Source organism: Bidens hawaiensis, unplaced genomic scaffold (assembly GCF_021521415.1).
Source record: "Bidens hawaiensis isolate Kalapana, Puna unplaced genomic scaffold, B.hawaiensis_p1.1 tig00043463_1, whole genome shotgun sequence".
In the NCBI taxonomy this organism is placed as follows: Eukaryota; Viridiplantae; Streptophyta; class Magnoliopsida; order Asterales; family Asteraceae; genus Bidens; species Bidens hawaiensis.
The window spans coordinates 33,266-54,870 of NW_027505831.1; the positions used below are offsets into that span (position 1 = coordinate 33,266).

Consider the following 21,605-nt stretch of genomic DNA (forward strand, 5'->3'; position numbering starts at 1 on the left):
ACTCGATAGTTGGTACCATATTTGTAAATAAATCAGAGTTACGATTGTTAGCAGAAGACTTTATAAAATATAAGGATTAAAGTTGTAAAATATTTACATTACAAAAGTTGAGACGAAAGTCCTGATTGGATTTACTTGTTTATAAGTTTTAACAAAAACATCATGTTATAGATTTAAACAAAATTTATCCGAGCCATCGGATTCTTGAGCCTTCGTCCTTTAGCTCTAATCTTGGTTACCTGCAAAATGTTATAAAAATACGTCAGCAACGAATACTGGTGAATATGCTGACGCGAAAACATTTTCTTTTACTTTGTTACCCCTCGAGGGTTACGCATGCCTCTGCCCATCTTGGCTTAGGAATAACAAAGTTAAAACAATATCATTATAAATTCGAGCCTCTACCTGGGTCACCCCAGCAAGACACCGCAGCGTCCCGACGTACTTAGGTACCATAAATATACACAAGGTCATTCTCACTCGAACATACTTTGGTTCGGCCCATCGTGGCTGGAGGTCGTGACCAGGCGTGGTGCGATGTGCCCACCGCATTTTACCACATATGTAAGGATCCAGACAAACGTATACTACAGCCTGAGGGCCAGGCTTTTACTCTTATTCATAATGTTTTTAGAGACACTTAGTCTCATGTAAAGTTTTACACATAACACGTTTATTAATTTGAAAACAAGTTTGTAAAAGTGGGGCGTATTCACCTTTGATCGGGATCGGTTTCCAACACCGTCCTTGCGTACTCTTTCTTGCTATCTCGGACCTATAGTACGAGTATAACTTTTATTAGTCGGATATACAATCCGGCTTAAGATCTTTAGTCTTATTACCTCGATGAACCTTTAGTTCATTTCTTTTACTTTAAAACCTTTAGTTTTAGAAGCAATATTTATAAACCTTTAGTTTATTATAAAAACCCGACGTTTCTTCTTTTCTAAGAAACGTATTCTTTTCTTTTATCATATAAGAATACCCTTATTACTTATATAATATTCATAACAAAGAATTATATATAATTCACATATATAAATATACTTTCATATTCTTTCTTTTCTTTGTTATATAGTTTCTTTTCATAATCATCGAGTATAATTCCGATTTAGTGCATTAAGCCTTTAATATTATATCATTATTTTAGTCAGGTAATAAGCCTTACCTTTCCTCGGCTTAATACTTCCTAGATACTCGAGCAGCACTTCTATGCCGCTTAGCCTTTTCAACACTCGCCTTGATCGCCACTTCACTTCGGCACGCAAATCGAGGCACCCAATCTTCTCGGCACGCACTTCGAGGTGATCGTCGGGTTGTAAAAATGGTACCACCTTATTGCTCGGAACGTCGTCGGGGAGTGGTACGAATATCGAGGTATGGCACGTTTATCGAGGAATCGGGGCACGGTTTTCGAGGTGTATCGATGGCACAAATTTCGAGGTTTAGAGAGAGAGTAGGGAGATGATTGTAAACTGAATTTTGGTGTGAGTTATGAAGACCCCGGACCTGCTATTTATAGGCAAAAATTTGGGTCCCATCGCGGTACGCGCCCGCCTCTTGGGCACCCGTCGCGTACCGCGACGTTGCTTTTGTGACGCACACCGTAGGCCTGCCATGTGTCGCCACGTGGCAGACGGTGTGCCACGTGTTGACACATGGCGACCGGTGTGCCACGTGTGGACACGTGGTGAAAAAGTGTCAGGAGTGTCAGGCCACGTCATCGCGGTACGCGATGACGTAGGCTCAACGGCGATCGCGTATCGCCGTTGACGTCTTCTAGAACATTTGACCAAGCCCAATCGCGGTACGCGATGGGCTTGTTCTTTGCCCCGTCACGAGCGCGATAGGACAAGAAATCAGATTTTTCATTTCAGCCCTTGGAGTTTGGAAGTTGGCAGAATTGATCCCTAAACTTTGGAAACTTGACATTTTTGGCCCAAAAATTCTCGCGATGTTACAATAGTCGCTCAAGGCTTGAGTTATAATGTCGCCGTCGTTATGCTCGCTACGCCAGCCGGGCCCCTGCAACCGATTACATATCCCGGCAAATTTTTGACAATCGGCGTTAAGCCCCTTCCAGTGGGCTTGAACCGCTTCTTTTTCCCGGTAGTCTTCGGGTTTATTGATCATCGCGAGCCAAGCTTCAAAGACTTTCTTCCAAAACATCCCGGTGGCTTGAAAGTTAGCTACAAATTAAAATTATTTGTCACAATTAGTTCACATTTTAATAAACACTAAATACATTTTTAATAAATACTTAATATTAAAAAACTTACCGACGTCGGGATCCTCCGAAATGTTGATCCAAGCCCTTGCGAGGGCCACCTCCTCCTCGCTCCAATGCTTGTATGGATCACGTTGCGCCATCGGCAACCCCGATTGTTTCTTTTTGTGTTTACGGGTCGCCTTTTTGCTTGAACCGGAGGCCCGTGACGTTTGCGTCTCCGGCACCGTCACCGGCTCCGACTCCGGTGGTGTAGACCCGAACGCCGGCATTATGTTTTGCGGGCTGAGATAGTTGGCGTACATGTTTAGGTTCGGGTCGGAAAATTGATACGGATAGCTCGGTTGGTTCGGGTTCATCGGGTTCCATTGTAAGTTCGGTTGGTTCGGTTGGCTCGATTGCGAACCATACGTTTGACAGAAACCATGGAATTGGTAGTTCGGTTGGCTCGATTGCGAACCATACGCTTGACCGAAACCAGGGAGTTGGTAGTTCGGTTGGTTCGGGTTGTTTCTAGGATTCATTTTGTTTATTTTTTGTAAGAATTTGGGTATGATTTGTGTATAAAATGGACATAAAATGGAGAAGAAGAGTGTATGTTTATATATATAGTTTAATTTTTATTTTTTTAACATTTGACCGCTGTCAAACGGTCATATTATTATAATATCATTATTTTTCTTCTCCAATCGGCGACAAGTAAACCCCGCCCCCGCCCCTTTTCGCCCAATTATCGCCGAGGGGGGGGGGGGGGTTCTAGCCCTTCATCGCCCCATTTCGCCCCCAACCGTCGCCCATTACACATGGCCTTAGTGTTTTTCAGATTTTTTATGATAAATATACGATAATTGTAAGTATGTTGTTTAAAATATGTTGAGCTTAAAATTTAAAAGTTAAAAGATTATTTTAAACTTGATGGTTGAGTAATCTGGTTGCTAATTGATGAAGTATGAGATTGGGTCTTACCTTTTTGGATACAACTTTATAATCAATAAACAAGATTGTGGCTATCAAAACTGTCTCAAACATTTACTATGATTATCCTTACTAAATTGAGTATTATAAAATTTACACAAATCAAAAAAGTTGAATGAATACCGGTTGGGTGGTTGTCAATTGGTAAAGATAAAACTTTTAAACACTTTTGTTTAAAAGTGAGAGGTTTTTTATTCAAGTTTCAAAAAAAAGGATTAAAAGAAATTTGTCGTTAAATAAAATATATAAGTTGAAGAATAGAAAGTGTGAAAAATATCATTATAATGTGTTTTGTGTACACCCGATACATGTATCATAAATCTTTACTGAATGCGACATTGGATCTATCTATTTTTGAACGCGATAAAGTTTCAATCTAGTAAATTGATAAATGAATTATCCGTGTTATCAAAGGATTTCCTGCGATTCTTTCTAGTATGGAATGAGTCAATCATCCACTTTGGTATCTTATTGAACAAAAATGAGATTTTAGCCATTTGCATCAAGCTCAAACTTCCTTCTTGCATGCGTGCCCCTCCAGAAGCACACACTATAATAAGAGGTAGAAATTCTTTAGTAGCGTATTCAATCAAGCGGGTAATTTTCCAACAAAAATACATGCATCCACTTATCCAACAATAAAATAGCAAACGAAAAAGATATATAAATAAATAAATAAATAAATAAAAGATAATCTATAACCCGTCATATTCCATTTAATGAAGTCACGGAAAACACGTGAGCGTTATATATATAAATTTTTTTGAAACAAAAATTTCATTCAAAAAATGAAGAAGGCCTCAAAATAGACCAACCCACAACCCCTAATGAAGTCACGGAAAACACGTGAGTGTTATATATATAAAAATTTTTTTGAAACAAAAATTTCATTCAAAAAACGAAGAAGGCCTCAAAAAAGACCAACCCACGACCCCCACTTACAGCATGTACGACGGGTATTTCACCCAGTCTTTCCAATCAATCCTATTACATTTCTTTCTATATTTTAACCATACGAACGCCAAGGACTTAACTATGGAAACAACCTCTACCACCTTCGGATCAGAGTCTTGAAACACCACCTTGTTCCTTTCTTTCCATAGAGCCCAAATAGTCACCATGAAAATACCACGAATACGCTTCTTCTTCGCAGCAGAGATATTTCTCGAGTTCGGCCAATGTAACACGTCTTCGAGAGAGCCAAAATCAGAAAGATTCAGTCTACTCCATAACTAAACTTTGGTCCACACCTCAGACGCAAACCTGCAGTCAAAAAGAATATGACTAACCGTCTCGTCTTCCAATCTGCACATCGGACAACAGTAGCAAGGCAGCACGATCTTTCTTTTGCACAGCTCTACTCGCGTGGGGATCCTGTCTTTCACAATCCTCCAAACCAACATATTGACCTTAATCGGCACCCAATTAACCCAAGGAAAGGTTAAAATAAAGTTTAAAAAAAGAAATATCAACCTATGGATCAAATTACTGACAATTTTATAGTTTAATGAAAGTAACTATGATTGGGAAGAAGTAGGGCTATCACATTTACCCGAAACTCAACCCGAAAAAACTTGTATTCGAACCCGAACTGAAAAACGTGAACCAAAGAAATGACTAACCCGAACCTAAACCTAAGTAATTCGATGTTGGTTTACGGGTTTGATTTATAAGTTTCGGGTCAACCCGAATAAACTTTTAGTTTTGAAATTAAATATATTTTTAGGAATAACACGCTTAGTCTTAGCCACTAAAGTTATCAAAAGCTTACCTTAATCGATTGTTGTCATTCCAAGTTCCAACTATTATGGATCGATTGCTTATTGTTAGTTTATGTTTTACGTTTATTACTAATAGCAACCGTAATCGAACAACCAAATTACGTCTTATTAAAGAAGATTATGGTTCGAGTTAGTTACTTAGTTTTATTTTTCTTTTGAATTGTTTTATCAAGTTATGTTGGTTTATTATTTGATTATTTGCATTATGAGCAAAGAATAATATGTTGTTTTAATTTTAGTATCGAAGTTTTTAATTTTCTTTTTTTTTTGTTTTGTTTTCTAGGATACCCAAAATCCAATTAACCCAACTCGAAAAAACCCGAACCCGAAGAACCCGAAACCCGAAAAACGAACCCGAAGAACACCCTTATTAAGAAGGGTAGAAAAACACAATGTATTTTATCCGGTTTCCTATTTTTTAGACAAAAAAAAAACTTTTATTTCGTTTACTTTGGTATGATTTAGTTTTGAAAATAAATTTCTAGTTAAAAAGAATACATATGACTTATTATTTGTCTTATGTTAACAAAAAATAGTGAAGCTAACGCGGAATGAAAGCAATAAAAGTGCTATAGAAAACCGAAACGGAAGAAATATATCTAAGAAAATGTTTCTTTATTCATAAGTTGTGCTACTAGTTTGCACAATAAGTTCGGTATAACCGAACAAGGATTAGGGTTTTGTTGAGAAGAAAGATGATATGATAGTGTGGGACAACAATTGAAAGTTTAGTGTATTTAAATCTGGTAACCTTTTAAACAAATAATAAAAACCGAATTGTTAAAAACAAATTTTAGGTGGATTATTATTATTATTTCTTTTTTCACCTTTCTTTCACATTCCATCGATCCAAGTATAATATATTTCCTTTTATTTTTCCATAGAGAGGTATTGTAGTCTATTTCACTCACTTGACATATATGTTTAAATTTTAAAATTTTCACTCATTTTTCCTGCCATATATGTAACACCTATCTTTCATATATAGAGTAATTTTTTAAGCACTCCCTCACATCCTTTAAACGGCTACAATTTTTTTAAAAAAGCCCCTTGACTTCGTCGCCACAAAAGCAGGAAAGGCTCAATATGGTCAAAAACGCCCACTACACTCAGTCTTAGGTCATGTGTAATGACGTATTATGGGGTGTTAAATATGTATTTAAGGGCATAGAAGCTTTTACAATAAAACTCATATGTATTTTGAAACAGTAATAATTGAAGGGGGCATTAAGAGACATTATTCATTAAATATGAATTTTGAAATGGTATTGATTATGCATGGTCTTACCACCATCCAACAACATCACAAAACCCCTAAGGTGAAATTTGGACAAACTAGAGTTACACTTACCCAAGGTGTAAATTCATTTAATATTATCATAAGTTGGTAACTATATATATTATGCATTAACCAAACAAGTAAAAGAATAACAAGTGTGTAGGAAGAGAGTAACCGTACAAGGTGGTGGGGTGGAGAAAAAGTAATAAGTGAAAGCATTTATTTAAAATAGATCTCCTGCAAGATTTCATTCATCTTCATACCCACAAAACCCTCCATTTTAGCTTACATCATCACTTCACACCCCCCCCCCCTAGTAGAAACAAACCCTACTCACTGCAACCAAATAGTAGCCATTTGTAACAAAAGTAACCAACTTTCTTACCCAAGATTCACACTTTCCCCCAAAAATGGTTAAAAAAACCAACACCCTTTTTCTTCTTTCTTGATTCTTGATCATAATACATCATATAGATCATGCTCATCATACTCATCCTATAACCCTAATCCTACTTTGCTTTCCATTGGGCTTTCAAGTTCATATGTAATCAAGATTTTTAAGTGTGATGATTGCAGCTTTAGAGAGAGAACAGGAAGAAGTAAGGGTAATGGGTCCCCCCTTTTGTTTTGTTTTGTTTCTGGCTAAAGCCTGCAACAAGAAATGAGTGGCACTGCTGCACCATTTATGAGTGAGTAATAAGAGTTTTTTTTTTTAGAAATAAAAAAAAAAGTTTTTTTGAAATTAAAGGGTGTTCTCATAAAGTATGTGTGTTTGGTGTTAAAATTGATTGGGTCCATTTCCAGTTCCATTATTGTTTGTTTCCTATCATCATATAATGTAGTAATGTAATGTAATTTCTCCCCTCCCCACCCCCTATTCTTTTGGCTTTTTGGATCAGAAACAGACTGACTTTATATGCTTTTAATGGTGTACTCATAACACAAGTGACCTTCATTTTCATGACCAATTTGTCTGTCTTGTTTACTTTTAAAAAACCTGTGGGTATTCAGACAGACTTATTGTTGTGTTTGCGTGTCTGCTTCAACTGGGATCACCAGAGCAAATAAATAGTAGCAGTGATGATCATCATCATATATGATTCTTTACTCAACTTTCTGTTTCTTGGGTTCTGTAAAAAAATCATAAATATCTCATCTTTATTATTTCTTGTCCATGCAACAAACCATAATATTCCCATTTCACTTTTTTTTTTTATTATTTCTTCCTTGTTGTTATTGGCTCTAAAAGATCCTAAGCCACAGCAACCATAGGCCACATGTCTCTTTATTTGTCACTGTTTACATGCCTTTTAGCATAGTACTATTACTACTACTCTCAAACTCCATTTTCAAATGCTTGATGATTTATGTCCTCACAGAAGCTGTTTAATTGATCCCACATCAACAAACAACATCTCACCCTCTTCTTCACTTTAAACCTCCAAAAAAGTAAACATTATTTCAAGTCTTTTGTTGGAGGGTAGGCTACTGTTTCTTCTTCATCTCATCTTTAAATGCTTGCAAGGTTGGTTTACTTTACTTCATCTATTATTCTTGATTTTTAAGTGGATTTTGACATCCCAGTTGGACCTATATTATAAAAGGATGATTGTTGCTTACACAGTTAGTCACACACACTCTTGCCTCCTTTTATACCATAATAATATACTGATTACAAAAATGTTTAATTAACTCTTGCTTTTCTAGTCTCGTCTTTTTGTTATTTACACGATTTAGTTGTAGAATTTTGAAAAATTGAACCAAGACCCTTTATATTATAATTATTGACATGTTGGAGCATTGAGTAGCTATGATCCTTTTGAATTATTAGAAGATATGAAAAAATGATAAATAGTTTTTGGCACTGTTTAAACAGGGATATGATGGTGAGGGTTGAGCTTTGAGAAGTCACTTCTTGCCAGTGAAAAAACTTACATTCCAACTAAGAATGTGTCTTGTGTTTTATCTTTATGATGCACCATTTTTGTTTCTTCCTTTGTTAGCTACTATTTAGAACAGGATGTCTTGAATTATTATGTTTAAACTGTTGGTTATTATCCAATTTATTATAAAACATCCACTTTCAATATATCTTAAATTTATGATATTGTTTTGATGTTTTAGGTAGTTCAGTTGGAAGTTGAATTGTTTTCATCTCAATTTCATCATGGAGAACAATGGATTCAGTGTTCCAATGGGTATACCTGGAGAGAGTTTCATCATTCAAGATGAAAACTTTTTTGGTCAAAAATCATTTCTTGATCAAAACCACAATAGTATTCCAGTATTTCCTGTTATCCCAAATGAACCCACAAATGTTTCAGGTATTACAAATCCAAATGAACATTTTGGAAGTAATTATCTTCCAAATAACCATCACATAGATATTCCCATTCCCATTCCCATTCCCATTCCCATTCCCATTCCCGCTACTGCTCTAGCTTCCCTTCTTGCCTCTAGACACGGTCAAACCGAAAGCCTAGATCACCCTCCTTTTGACCCTCTTGATCAAGCTCCTAAAAGTGTTGTTCCAAACAACTATTTCCCTGATAATTTTGGATATGATGGAATGATGCTTAACGATATCAACAGGAAATGGGAATCTAACAAGGTTTTCACACCTACAACTGACCGAGTCGGGTTTAATACGCATCCAAACGGGTGGGTATCGCGCAATAATGATAATAATAACCCGAGTGCGAGTTCAGATGGGAATGAGCTATCTTTGAGTCTTGCCACGTGTTCAAACATAAGTAATCTTTCTTTAAGTGGAAGACAATTGGGTATTGTGGAACAAGCAAGTTCTTGCAACAGTAAAAGTATCTCTTTAGGGTTTGATTCTAACACCACTAGGCCACCAATTCAGATTTTGTCAACTTCATCTGGATCAAATGGGTATCTTCATATGATGCAGGAGATTCTTACAGAAATTGCAAGCTATTCTATTGGGAATCTTGATCATATGAGCTATAAGCAGATTAGTTTTGATGATTTTTCGGATGGAAGTAATAACTTTGACTCCCAATTCAATCCGGTTTTGAAATCGTATGGTGTTGAAGAGAAAAAGAAGCATTTGCTGGCTTTACTAGAAATGGTATGTAACCAAGTATTAAGATTTTTCTTAATTTTAATCTCTAACTGATTACTAGTTTAAAAGAGAGTAGATTTGCATCTCTTTTGTGTCTAAGACTGAAGATTTTTCTTGATTCTGACTTTTGACCATTTACTTGATCAAGAAGACCTAAAAGTCAACTTTCTTTTTTGTCAACAAGAATCACAATTTTCTTGATTTTATTTTCAACTTATCAAACCAAAAAGGGTTAATATTTCAAACTTTTTGAAACCAACAATCACATGTTTCTTGATTTGATTTGGTAAGAAGTTTTCAGTCTGACAAAAACTTAAAATTTCTAACTCTTTTGTGACAAAGGTTCACAAGTTCTTTGCTTTCTCTGTGACTGGAAAACAAGATTTTTGCATTTTAAATTAAGTTTTAACCAACTATTTATCAAATTTCTTTGTTAAACAGTGCATTTTTCTTGTTTGTAATTATGCATCAATTATTACCCAAAAAGACTTAAAAGTTTCCATCTTTTTCATGACCAAGAATTAAGTTATAACTTTTTAACTAACTACTTGTCTAAAAAGAGCAAAAGTTTCTGACTTTTTTGTGACCCAGGTCGACGAACGGTACAACCAGTGCTTGGATGAGATTCACACAGTGATATCAGCTTTCAGTGCAGTAACTGAACTGAATCCTCAAATCCATGCTTGTTTTGCACTTCACACAATTACTTTCTTTTACAAGCATTTAAGGGAGAAAATAAGTAATCAAATACTATCAATGGCTGCCAATTTCAATGCAAGGGAAGAAGAGCTTTCACCTTTTATACCAAAACAATGGCATCTTCAGCAACTAAGAAGAAAAGAACATCAAATATGGAGACCCCAAAGAGGGTTGCCAGAAAAATCGGTTTCTGTATTACGAGCATGGATGTTCCAGAACTTTCTCCACCCGTAAGCTACTTGCTAATAATACTTTAATTTAATCTTATAAAATATGCAGTTATATTATGTTTTATAATCTATAATCTTAAATTTGCTTGCAGGTACCCTAAGGATGCAGAGAAACAACTGTTGGCTGTAAAAAGTGGATTGACAAGGAGCCAGGTACCATACGCGAAGTACATTCACCAATAGTGTTTCATAACGGGTTTGGGTCAAAATGAGTGGGAATTTTCACTTTTTTATAAATAGTGTTGTGTATGATCACAGGTATCTAATTGGTTTATAAATGCTCGAGTTCGTTTATGGAAGCCGATGATTGAGGAAATGTACATAGAGATGAACAGACGGAGGATTCGTGATGAAGAAACTAGTAATCATAGAAACCAGCAATATCATATTTGAACATGACTGAATCCGTTATTTAGTCCTGTATTCTCCGCTTATTATGGCAAAACTTAAGCCATATTATGAACTTTAATCTAAGTATATATTAATTAATAATGATTTATATTATATCTACTATGGGTTTTAATCATTATTTCCATCTAGAGGTGGTTGGATAATGCTTGTATGGGTCAAATAGACTCGAATTGAAGTTCAAGTTAATGCAACTAAAATTTTATATCAGTCTTGTTTTTTGGCTTTTATTACAACCAACTCTATATAACATTCTTTGTTTGCTAATTTCCATGTTTTACCACAAGATTACTACAACATGTAGAGACACTTACCAGGTGGGGTTGTATCTTGGATTAGGTGCCACCCATGGTGATTAATGATTTGTTTGAAAGGTTTATAATCGAGTCAGCAATTACTCTGGCACTTGTCTTCATGTAACCACCTGAAACACACATTTTCTTTTTGTTGAAAGTGGAAAAAAATATATATTTTACACAAAACGATATGGTGGTTTTTGAACCTGATGTCAGCATTACGAGTGGGATATTCTTATCGTGAGCAAACTTGAAAACCTTCTCATCTCTAATTGTTACCCCTTGAGGACTAATCTGTTATAATTTAATCATCTTAACATAAATCTCATTGTTTTGTATGTTTTAGTTTAACTGCCAAAATATAACTATAACATTACCTTAAGTCTTCCTAATGGGTCACCATCTAAGATATCAGTTCCAGCATTGTAAATCACAAGTTCAGGATCAAATGCATTCTCTGCAACCTAGAATATCACTCCAAGTATCAATGACAATTCAATGAAAAATCCAGACACAATGATTTAAAACAGAAAACTAACATTTACCTTAAGTGCTTCATCCAACATCATCAAGTACTTCTCTGTAACGGTCCCACTCTGTCCACGTCGTATAATTATGTAAAGTTATGAAGCACGTTGTCACAATATATAGAAAATTTAATGAAGGAATCACTCACTGGAACTTCAACTCTCTGATCAATATATCTCCTTGCCTCATAATCCTAAATAAGATAACATCATGGTGCAGGATAATAAGTTAGTCCCACTATTTAGTAAATAAACTGAAATTACGTATGATCTAGGAGGAAACTCACAAGTGGATAGATGTTAGGATTATACATGTCCAGAATATAAACTCTTCCTGCAAGCAACAAGATTCAATATATTGACTTATTTGACCATGTATCATAATATGAAAAGAACACATATAAGATAATAAAAAGCCTACTGTCATTTGAAAAATCCTTTTCATGACCGTTTCCTTGATGAGCATCAAGATCAATTATCATCACCCTGAATGTATTAGAAATACAGCAAGTGAGTTTCATCAAATGCAGTTTAAACTTCAAATGAGTTTGTAAATACTAAATACCTTGAAATATTAAGACGGACAAATGCATAGAGAATGCAAAGAGATATGTCAGCATAAGCACAAAAGCCACCACCACGATCCGCACAACAGTGGTGGAAGCCGCCACCTACATTGATAGCGCAACCTCGTTCTTTAGCAAGTTTAGCTGCCAGAATGGTTCCTCCCACCTAAATCCGAAGTAAAGTTAAGAGAGAACATAATAAATAATATCAAATAAATTAAGAAAAGAAGATTATGAAATAAATATCCAACATACCTGTTTACGGAAAGGGTAAAGGACCTTCTTCTGAACGAGGCAGTTAGGAAACACTGCAACAGGAGGGACCTAAATTCACATAAACAAAAAAAAGAGCAAAAAATCAATTTCTTCAAAAATATAAGAACTGTGTAGAAAGGTGACAAGTGAAAGATTTACCCGACCTCAGTAATTACGGAGACGTTGAGACTGCTTTTGAGACTATTTAAGTACGATTCTGAATGCACCTGCCACTCACAATAATCATAATAAAGTTAGCTAAAAGAGGGAAACAAACAGTATCCATAATATTCTAATGGATGCAATTAATACCACTAGAAGATCATCCTTGGTTGCTTCTAGAGGCTCAACTATACGAGTTTTTTCCAAAGTGCCATTTTCAATGAGAAACCCGCAGATGCGACCCCATTTAGAAGAATCAAACGGGTGGCTGCATTATTTAGAAAACACATGCATATACATAAATATCTTAAAAGACTCACTTTCCCGGACAGTAGTAATGTCAAGTTGGGATAATGTAATACCAGATCCATTATACATAATGAATTATTTGAAACAGTTTAGTTGAATATATCAGATCAGGATGTAGTTTATCATTATCCTTGTTCATAGATGTAGTCTTAACTCACTTGTAATGAGCAAGTACATGTATGTTCTACCCAATTGGGATACAATAAAAATACCAGACAGTTTTCACACACCAACACTGTAGTATTCTTCAAAGAACTCTTTTAACCCAACATGGAACAGACACTTCTGAGTTCTGACTACTTTCCATATAGTTTCATATAACTATATGTGTGAAATTGTTATGATATGACTGTAGAGGTATAACAATTTCCTGTGCGTTATACCTCTACAGTCATATCATAACAATTTCACACATACAGTCATGAAATACGTATCGTGTATCCACATATTCTTGTGTATCTATATTTATTCACCTAAACACTAAGTGATTTATTATATTTGCAAAGTACAACACATCTGCGAATCTAATTAGTCAAAGTCATTATTATGAGAAAAAGTCCGATCCACGACTAAAAGCGTACATACGAAATCCAAGTATCTCATGACTAAAACACACCGATAAACGATAATATCGTAATTTTCCCTATCTTTCCTTACGGAGAAGTGAAAATGCCTATCAATGATGAAATTCTAAGTAACATTTCTAAATATTCACAGTTGAATCATATCAGTAGCATCATGTATTAACAGTTATACTTTGAAACTGTGAGTGAAGTGTAGAAAGTTAGGTTTAGGTATTCAATAATAATTTTCACTTACAGCTTCTCAATACCGAGAAACGAGATGTCGTAAGCAGTGGAGTAGATAATCGGAGCCTGATTGATTATCACAAAAATAATACTATTGAATGTGAAGTAAGTTGAATCCAAAATGAAGAAGAAACCATCAGTAGACTACCTTAGAGAGTGGTACATCAAAATAGAGGTTGCTGGACAGTATTCGGTTCCGTCGGAGTGCGTCGGCGGATGAAGGTTGAGTGGACATGCTGAGGAGACAAACAGAGGCTGACGTCACCCTGCGGAAGTTGATTAAGAATAGGTGGACTACAAGTGAGGTGGACAAGACGAAGGTACAAGTCTTTAAGCAAAGGGTACATTCATAACAAAAGCGGTTGCGGTGACGGTCCATCCATGGTAGTATGACTGACTTAGATGCATTTTTTTAAGCTTCTTTTGACACGTGTCTCAGAATTAAACATTTTTAATAAACAATTAAAATAGTTTTTTTTTTTAAATTATTAAATTTACTTAAAAAAAAGAATTTACTATATATTACTAGAGTAAAACAATTATTTATCTAAAACTATAAAACCAGTAAAGGAAATATGGATCAGTTGTTCGTCTCATGCGATTTTGCCAGAGACCATACGCTATAGGTATTATTGGGGGCTCTCATGGGGCTTCGAAGCCCCTCCACACCTAAGGAAGTGGTGATGGGACCATGTGTTTGTCTCCCTCTCATACACACACATACATATATATGTATATATTATATATATATATATATACTGGGGCGCCCAATGAGCTTTAAAACACAGCGAGACGTTATGGAGAAGGGCACCAAAGCCCCCCAATGTTCACGTGGTGCTGTCGTGGCACTGTGGAGAGGCTTCGATGCCCCCCACTATAGAGAACAGTATTAATGGTGTAAGATTCTATTCTTTTATACTTTTAGAGCTATATAATTATTAGAGATGCATAAGCACTTGGGTTATTTATTCAAAAGAGAAAGCGAATGTGTTTCATGTTATTATCCTTTTACACGGTTTGGTGTGTGAAAGGCGAGGAGTTCAAAGGAAAGACGGTTAATAATGAAAATAAAATCTATAATACATTATATAACTTTATGCATTGACTGTTCATAGTTGGTCTTTTGACATGGAAGTTAAATGACTAAAACAAATTTCTATACTTGGAAGAATTTTATTCATTAAATTGTTTGAACAAGTTATTTTGAGGTAACGACTGTTTTAATACAGTGTCAAACATGATCATTGTTCACTCTACGATCAGGCTCTTGATAATTCAGTTTTGGTTTATCGACAACTACATTAGACTTCAGTTTCAACGATGACGAGACACTAAACACATTTCCAACACCATTAAGTTTTCTTCTTCTTTTGGCCCTTGCATCAGAATATATATTTCAGATATTTGATTAGGTTTTTAACGGTTTGAGATTTTATGATTGTGGTGGCGGTTGCAGATTGATGTCCTTGTTTCTTAAAACGATATAACATACCGTGTTCCTGTTGCTAATGAAAGCAATTAATAAACAAATTAATGAAAAAAGTAGCAGATATCATAAATATAAAAGAAACCTAAAAGGCGATAAACTATCCGCTTATCAACAGGCAAACAACTTATTATACAGACGATGACATACTCGAAAGTAAAACGTTAACACACAAAACAACCATAAGCTTATTTAGAAAAGTCAACCGAGTCAAACTATTAGTTTATCAGAACAAAAAAGTACCTCAGGCTCCATATTTGGGAGCCTTCCAAAGCTTAAAAGCAACTTCATGAAGAAATCTATCAGCTGGTATTGTAAGGTTTCCATCATTCTACATCAATATTCAAAAATTGTATCAATGACATATACAGAATTTGCAAATAACATATTTGATTGATTGATATTGATATTGATATTTGATTTGAGTTATTTACCTCCTTAAAATCTTGAAAAGAGAACGTTTTCACTGCATCTTTTCGAGTAACAGCATCTTGCCATTGAGCAAACAACATTGGGCAATAATCTCTGTTAAACAACGCTAAAATTAATACAACCACAAGCCGCCATTAAACACATGTGATACATACTTGTAGCATTTACTTTTTTTTTTACCTTACATTACTCCTCGGGTTGCTACCTTTCATTGTGTAACTTTGACGAGGGTACAGTGAATCTAAACCTGACTTCATAATTCCATTATTATTCAAGATGGTAAAATTGGATTTATCATCTTCTGAAACTTCCCCATAGCTTAACACGACAGATAAATGAAGCCGAGAACCTATCTGTGATTTAGGTTTTGTCTTGGATATTATCTCACCAACTAATGAATTAATATATTCTTGTTCATGAGCTCCAATGTGTACAAAAACTAGATCAAACTGATTTGTATCGAGAACTTTATTTTCTTGAAATCCAAGCAGATTCAGCAACTTAATAGCAACAAGATTAACGGGTGAGTCAGCAAGTGAACGATCGTTGTTAACTAACTCGTTTGAGTCTAGCACCGAAAGTCCAAGTTTGTCTCCACATGACTTCAAACTTTTGTTTTCGGTAACTAATGCTGCTTTTACTCCCATAAACCTACATTGATCAAAACACGCAATATCTATTCAGTAAGCAAATCAAACAATTCGTTCACGAGTCTGTATAAGTAATAAGCATTATGGTTGTGATATTACCTCTCTGATATAGATGGTGTTTTGAGCTTGTCTTGATTCTGGAAAAGTAACAAAAGTTAAAAAGTGAAGTTACTATAAATTTTAGTAAAACAATATTCTAACGATAGAAAATCTAACCAAAGCGGGAAAGTCGTCGAATGCGTCCACTAAATTCAGAAATTCTCCAAGTGTTTGACCATCCACGTTTTCTGAAAAATAATGTCTTAAGTAAATAAGTAAAGATCCACAAGTATCAAATCATACTTACAAATTTCAAAGAAAAGATGAACATATCTTGCGGGAAAAATACTGATATGTAGTGAACAAACTCGAACTTCTAATGTAGTAAAATCGTCAAAATATGTATTTCATGTATGAACATATATAAAAAAAATTATCAATTCAATTCCTATACTAAAAAAAAAACCAGAAATATTTTCAATTTTTCATCATCTTGATCAACAATGTACAAGTGATTAACCTTAAATAATTCCATTAGCATTTGATACTTTTGGTTTCCTAGAGGCTGCAGAGCTACTTAGTCGAGTCCAACGGGCCATGAATAGTAATGTTACCGCCGCTAGATCTATGAATGTGATTTCCAAAAGACTTAGTTTCGTTATCCAAAAAGGGCTAGCTGCTTCTAATTCGATGTAAAAACATAAACTTTACACAAGAAAAAAATAAAATTCCTCAAAATCTAATAAACCCTGTTGGTGATCTTTGTGAAAAATAAACCTAATTTGACTAATTGAGCATAGACTCAAAAGATAAGTAACCAAATTGATGCACATTAAAATAAATACCAGTAGGAGGTAAGTGTGGAAGAGATAAGAAGCCACATAAAGATTGAGCTGCTAATGCATGGAGATGGGTGTGAGACGGGTTGACGGATCTAGCTAATCCGTGGCCGTACAACACCAATCCTCTGCTGGGTTTGTCAGCCATTGATTGAACTCCGATGGTGTAAAGGGGTTGCGTTGATTCTCAGTTCAAAAAGCCAGGGATTATTACAAGTTTGCAATTGCAACTAGGTTTGTCATAACAAATACAGTATTCTTTTATTTTTCTATGCTATTTGCAATGTGTTCCTAAGCTTCGTTTAACAAGAGAAAGGAAAGGAAAAGAAAGAAAAATGTGTGTTTTTAATTCGTATTTCCGAGTTTAATGAATAGAAAGGAAATTAAGCATTTTGTGTGTTCTCGAGATGGAAGGAAAGGAAAAGAAAAGAAATTTGCATTTTCACTATTATATCCTCAATCTTCTCATTTCAAGATCCCGTTTACTGCAAAACCTCTTTGAGGCTTTTTCACAAACACCTGGCAGACAATATTTTCAAAACAATATTTTGACCCGCAAAAGAAGGATCAAAAAATGATCAGCGGATATTAAAAGGAAAGCAAAGTGTTGAAACTCAAACCAATGAAAACCTGATTTAAGGAGAACTTAAATGGCGTGGAGAAGAACGAATAGACGGCGTGTTAGGTGATAATCGAATGGACGGCGCTTCGTCGGAGTAAGGTGATGATAGAGATGAAGATTTTCCGGTGAGTGCAGTGAGTTTAGAAAGATGATGGGAGATGGGTTGATGACAGTCTGCTGCTGATGATGATGATGATGATGATGAGGTATAACTGGAATTGAAATATGAATATGATGTTTGTGTTTCTTTTCTCCTCTCAATTCTTTCCATTCCTTTCCTTTCCTTTCCTTTCCTTTCCTTTCCAACCATTTCTTTTCATAAAAAAAACTCAAGAACACAAATTCTCTTACTTTTCCTTTTAAATCCTTTCCTTTCTCTCCTTTACGCCCCGTTCTTGAGCTTTTTTAAAGGAGAGAAGGGAAAGGAAAACTAAGGATAGTTAAAAAATGGGTGTTCTTGAGTTTTTTTAGGATGGAAAGGAAAAGAGTAAAAGGAGTTAGGAGGGATTAAATTAATGTATTTTTCTAATAAGTTATCCTCCCAAAAATAGGATGATTACTAAGGATAACTATTTTTTAACATAGTTATCCTTTCATTTCCTCTAATTTCCTTCCAGCTCAAGAATACACCTAATTAAAAAAAATTTCTTTCCCTTCCCTTCCCTTTCTTATCCTTCCCTCTCCTTTCATTTTATTTCCTTGGTTAAAAAACTCGAGAACAAGGCGTTAGTGAAGCTCTGGAACACAGTCTTGAAGTCAACAATAGTAATATTGGGCATTTGTAGAAAACTGGTTTTAAGCCGGTTTGTAACCAGACCTAACCCGTAGGCTTGGCACTGGTTCGTATTCTCATTCTTTGAAACCGGCTTATAACCCGAAATGGTTGTAAAAAAAACCCGGCTAAACCTGTATTTTTGTCCCAATCCGGTTTGTAAACCGACCTGAATCATTTTGATAGATTTGAAGTTTCGTCTTTAAAAACAAGTTTGTAACCCGAACTGGTTTGGCCCACTGGGCTATCAAAGCAGGTCGGTTCATAACTCAAAGTGGTTTGGGATAAAACCCGATTTGTACATGTCTACGGGCTACTTGCAAAACTCGATTTTGAATTCCAATTTCAGTTTTGAAATGCTTTTCGTTTTCGGGGTCAAGTTCACTTTCTAAGAAATTTTACACTACCGTACTTCACGATTGCATATATGTTTTTGGGATTATTTTTATAAAATAGCACGTGTGTAACACCCAGCTGCTTATACCAGCCATCCTTATATTCCTCTCTATCCCGTTATTAACAAATTATCATTTTCTAAATGCTACAAATAACACAAAGAAAAAGTTGGATGCACCACCTTCGGTTGTGTGAATGGTAATAACAATTTTTTCATGACCTCGAATATGATATTAAGATAACTGGATTTGGGATGGCCAGTATAACCATTTAAATAATGAGTCATATTCGGATTAACCCACAAATCCATTTAAGTTTCAAAATTATTTATTCATTTTCCTTTCTAGAAACAACTGTTTAATTACTTTAATTTGTTTACTGTTTACCGTAACAGAATTTGATTTATCATCAAAACTGGTATCCTTTTCTTTTCGGAGACGAAACTTCAGTTACTTTTTGGCTTATATAGTTATATTAAATGAAATTCATTTGAATTTCGCAAATTATGTCTTCGATTAAAAAATTCTTATGATATATTGATATACTTTTTTCGGTTAAAACTTCATATTAAAATCCTTTACAATAAGGTTGGTTGTTGTGATAAGGCTATTAAAAAAACAAAACCGAAAACCAAATTGTATCCGTAATGAAAACACCGAATCTGAATTTAGAAATCGATTTTCGATTTGGTTATAACGTAATTCCGAACTCGATTTACGTATTTGTTTTTCTTTTTAAGCGATAGTTTGTTTTATTCAGTTAACCGAATCGATTAAAACGTAAACCATAATAATTGTTTTGTATATGACACATTCATTTTTTAGCTCATTTACAATATGTAACCCAAAATCCATATCCATATTAGACCCTGGGCTATTTTAAGTGTTAAAGAATATGAATCATGTTAGATGTCCTGTTATGTTTAAGAGTTTTATGGTTAGAATGATTGTGTGGTTGGCTGGTTATATATTTAAGACTATTTAATAGTTTAGATGTTTTATTATGACCTTTAACTTTTGATTTAGGATGCATATTATGTTTTGTTTCTTTACTATGGTCTTTAACTATTGTTTGGATCTGAAACACAAGCAAAAATTAATTTTAGGCCAAATTGTTGTTTTGGATGAATTCAATTAATATGGTTTGAATCAGTTTGTTTGGTTTTAACCAAAACCGAACCGAATTGAATTCGATTCGATTACCCCCTTATTGAATTCAGTTAACTTTGGTTTTCGATTAGGGGTACAAAAATCCCATAACCGAACAAATCAAATAAATTGTTACCAAACCATTAAACACCCCTAGTGAGGGCTTTAAAGCCCAAGTTAAAGCGACTAGTCATGTTATAGCCTTACCCTTTTAATATCATGTTTTGGTTTAAAGTCTCATTATCACTTTAAAGTCCTCTCTCTTTAGCAATTAGGCTCCACATGTGTTGAAGCCCCTCATTTGCCTCTCGATAATAAGTTAAGCCCCTCCCATCAGGCTTTAAAGCCATGTCATATCCTATTTTAAAGCCCCTTTTACAACCCACAACAAGCCCAATTAAAATATAGTTGTAGTCAATGTTGTTAAGACTGGACCGGACCCACCAGTCGGACCGGTTTGACCGGAAATCGGTCCACCGACCGGTCCGGTTATGTGCAGCTCGCTCGGCTCCCAGTGAACCGGCTGGTCCGAATCGGTTCAATCAGTCCGACCGGTAAACCGGACCGGTTGAACCGGTTTTCTATGATTCTAAAAACTTTTTTTCGGCCTTTCCCGTCATTTTTTTCCCGAAATTGTTCGGCCGATCCGACCGGTTGAATTGGCGACCCGGTAGCCTGTCTGGTTTGACGTCCGATCCGGTTATGAAAACATTGGCTGTAGCATAATTCAATCTATTGACTAGACACAATTAACAATTAACACCTCATAATAATAACAATAATAGTACGTGATTCAAGTCATGACACTTGTAAAGTCCATAATATCAAACACTATTAAGTATTATCATAGAACTATTTATAAGAAACACCCAAAACATATACTGTTTTCAACACTTGTTCATCAACGTATATGGACCCCCTTGTCATTTTCTTCCGAGAAACTAGGAGAGATATTTTTATACGAATGATTGACAACACACTTGGTGTTTTGGTGTGAGGTTGAAATATAAGATAACGTGAGTGTGAAACAAAATCCAATATTACTTACTTCCACTCCAATTTTACCCTAAAATATCCCATCTAGAATTACATACTCCACTTAAACCCAATCCAAGATATCGATCCGTTGCACGCCACATGTTCGACGAATTGCCTAAGTGAATACATTTGCCCACTTGGCTTTGTCTTTGTCTTTGAGTCACACGACTGGCTTTAATTGCTCGCAGTTACACATCAATCGACTCATCTACACGTGTTCTTTGCTGTAATAATAAATTAATTGTCTCTATCTAAACAGTCATCCATCATGCCAGATCTCGTATCTATAAACTATACACACATTCATATCTGCTCCTTCAAATTTAATATCCAAGCTTGATTTGAGGCCGATACTCAAATAAAGTTTGTTTAGTTATTCGGTCCAAGCTCGTCAAGCCTTAACGCGCCTTGGGTATTTCCAAGTTTTACCCTTTCTCGATTTTATGTATTTATTTCACACTGTACACCCGAGCTTTGACTCGTTTAAGATTTTTTTTTTCAAAATATATAAAATAAATAAGAAACTATGTATATAAATTAATGAATAAATAGTATACGAGCCGAGACCAAGC

The 21,605-nt window shown here is 35.1% G+C and overlaps 3 protein-coding genes across 5 annotated transcripts; 1 reads left to right on the plus strand and 2 right to left on the minus strand.

Annotated features, from left to right (window-relative positions):
* The first annotated feature begins 7,666 nt into the window (after positions 1-7,666).
* On the plus strand, positions 7,667-10,717 carry LOC143615511 (homeobox protein ATH1-like). Of its 2 annotated transcripts, none has more exons than XM_077088618.1 (5): positions 7,667-7,787; positions 8,387-9,356; positions 9,942-10,279; positions 10,372-10,432; positions 10,538-10,717. In XM_077088618.1, exons 2-5 carry the CDS (start codon positions 8,430-8,432, stop codon positions 10,670-10,672), a joined length of 1,461 nt encoding a protein of 486 aa, XP_076944733.1. In that variant the 5' UTR covers positions 7,667-7,787; positions 8,387-8,429; the 3' UTR covers positions 10,673-10,717. The 2 variants fall into 2 exon arrangements, with proteins under 2 accessions (XP_076944733.1, XP_076944734.1); XM_077088619.1 differs by having other exon boundaries at positions 10,520-10,657.
* Positions 10,700-13,883, minus strand: LOC143615512 (histone deacetylase 2-like). 2 transcript variants are annotated; one of them, XM_077088621.1, is made up of 13 exons: positions 13,760-13,883; positions 13,622-13,677; positions 12,644-12,761; positions 12,496-12,558; positions 12,332-12,400; positions 12,076-12,242; positions 11,932-11,996; positions 11,798-11,844; positions 11,660-11,704; positions 11,529-11,579; positions 11,361-11,447; positions 11,190-11,277; positions 10,700-11,111 (listed from the first exon to the last, which is right to left on the minus strand). In XM_077088621.1, exons 1-13 carry the CDS (start codon positions 13,844-13,846, stop codon positions 11,023-11,025), a joined length of 1,032 nt encoding a protein of 343 aa, XP_076944736.1. In that variant the 5' UTR covers positions 13,847-13,883; the 3' UTR covers positions 10,700-11,022. The 2 variants fall into 2 exon arrangements, with proteins under 2 accessions (XP_076944736.1, XP_076944737.1); XM_077088622.1 differs by having other exon boundaries at positions 10,734-11,111; positions 11,190-11,272; positions 11,356-11,447.
* Positions 13,884-15,110: 1,227 nt separating this feature from the next.
* LOC143615515 (uncharacterized) lies at positions 15,111-17,323 on the minus strand. The gene is made up of 6 exons (XM_077088623.1): positions 17,064-17,323; positions 16,396-16,466; positions 16,279-16,316; positions 15,710-16,180; positions 15,532-15,622; positions 15,111-15,428 (listed from the first exon to the last, which is right to left on the minus strand). Exons 1-6 carry the CDS (start codon positions 17,203-17,205, stop codon positions 15,342-15,344), a joined length of 900 nt encoding a protein of 299 aa, XP_076944738.1. The 5' UTR covers positions 17,206-17,323; the 3' UTR covers positions 15,111-15,341.
* Positions 17,324-21,605: the final 4,282 nt, after the last annotated feature.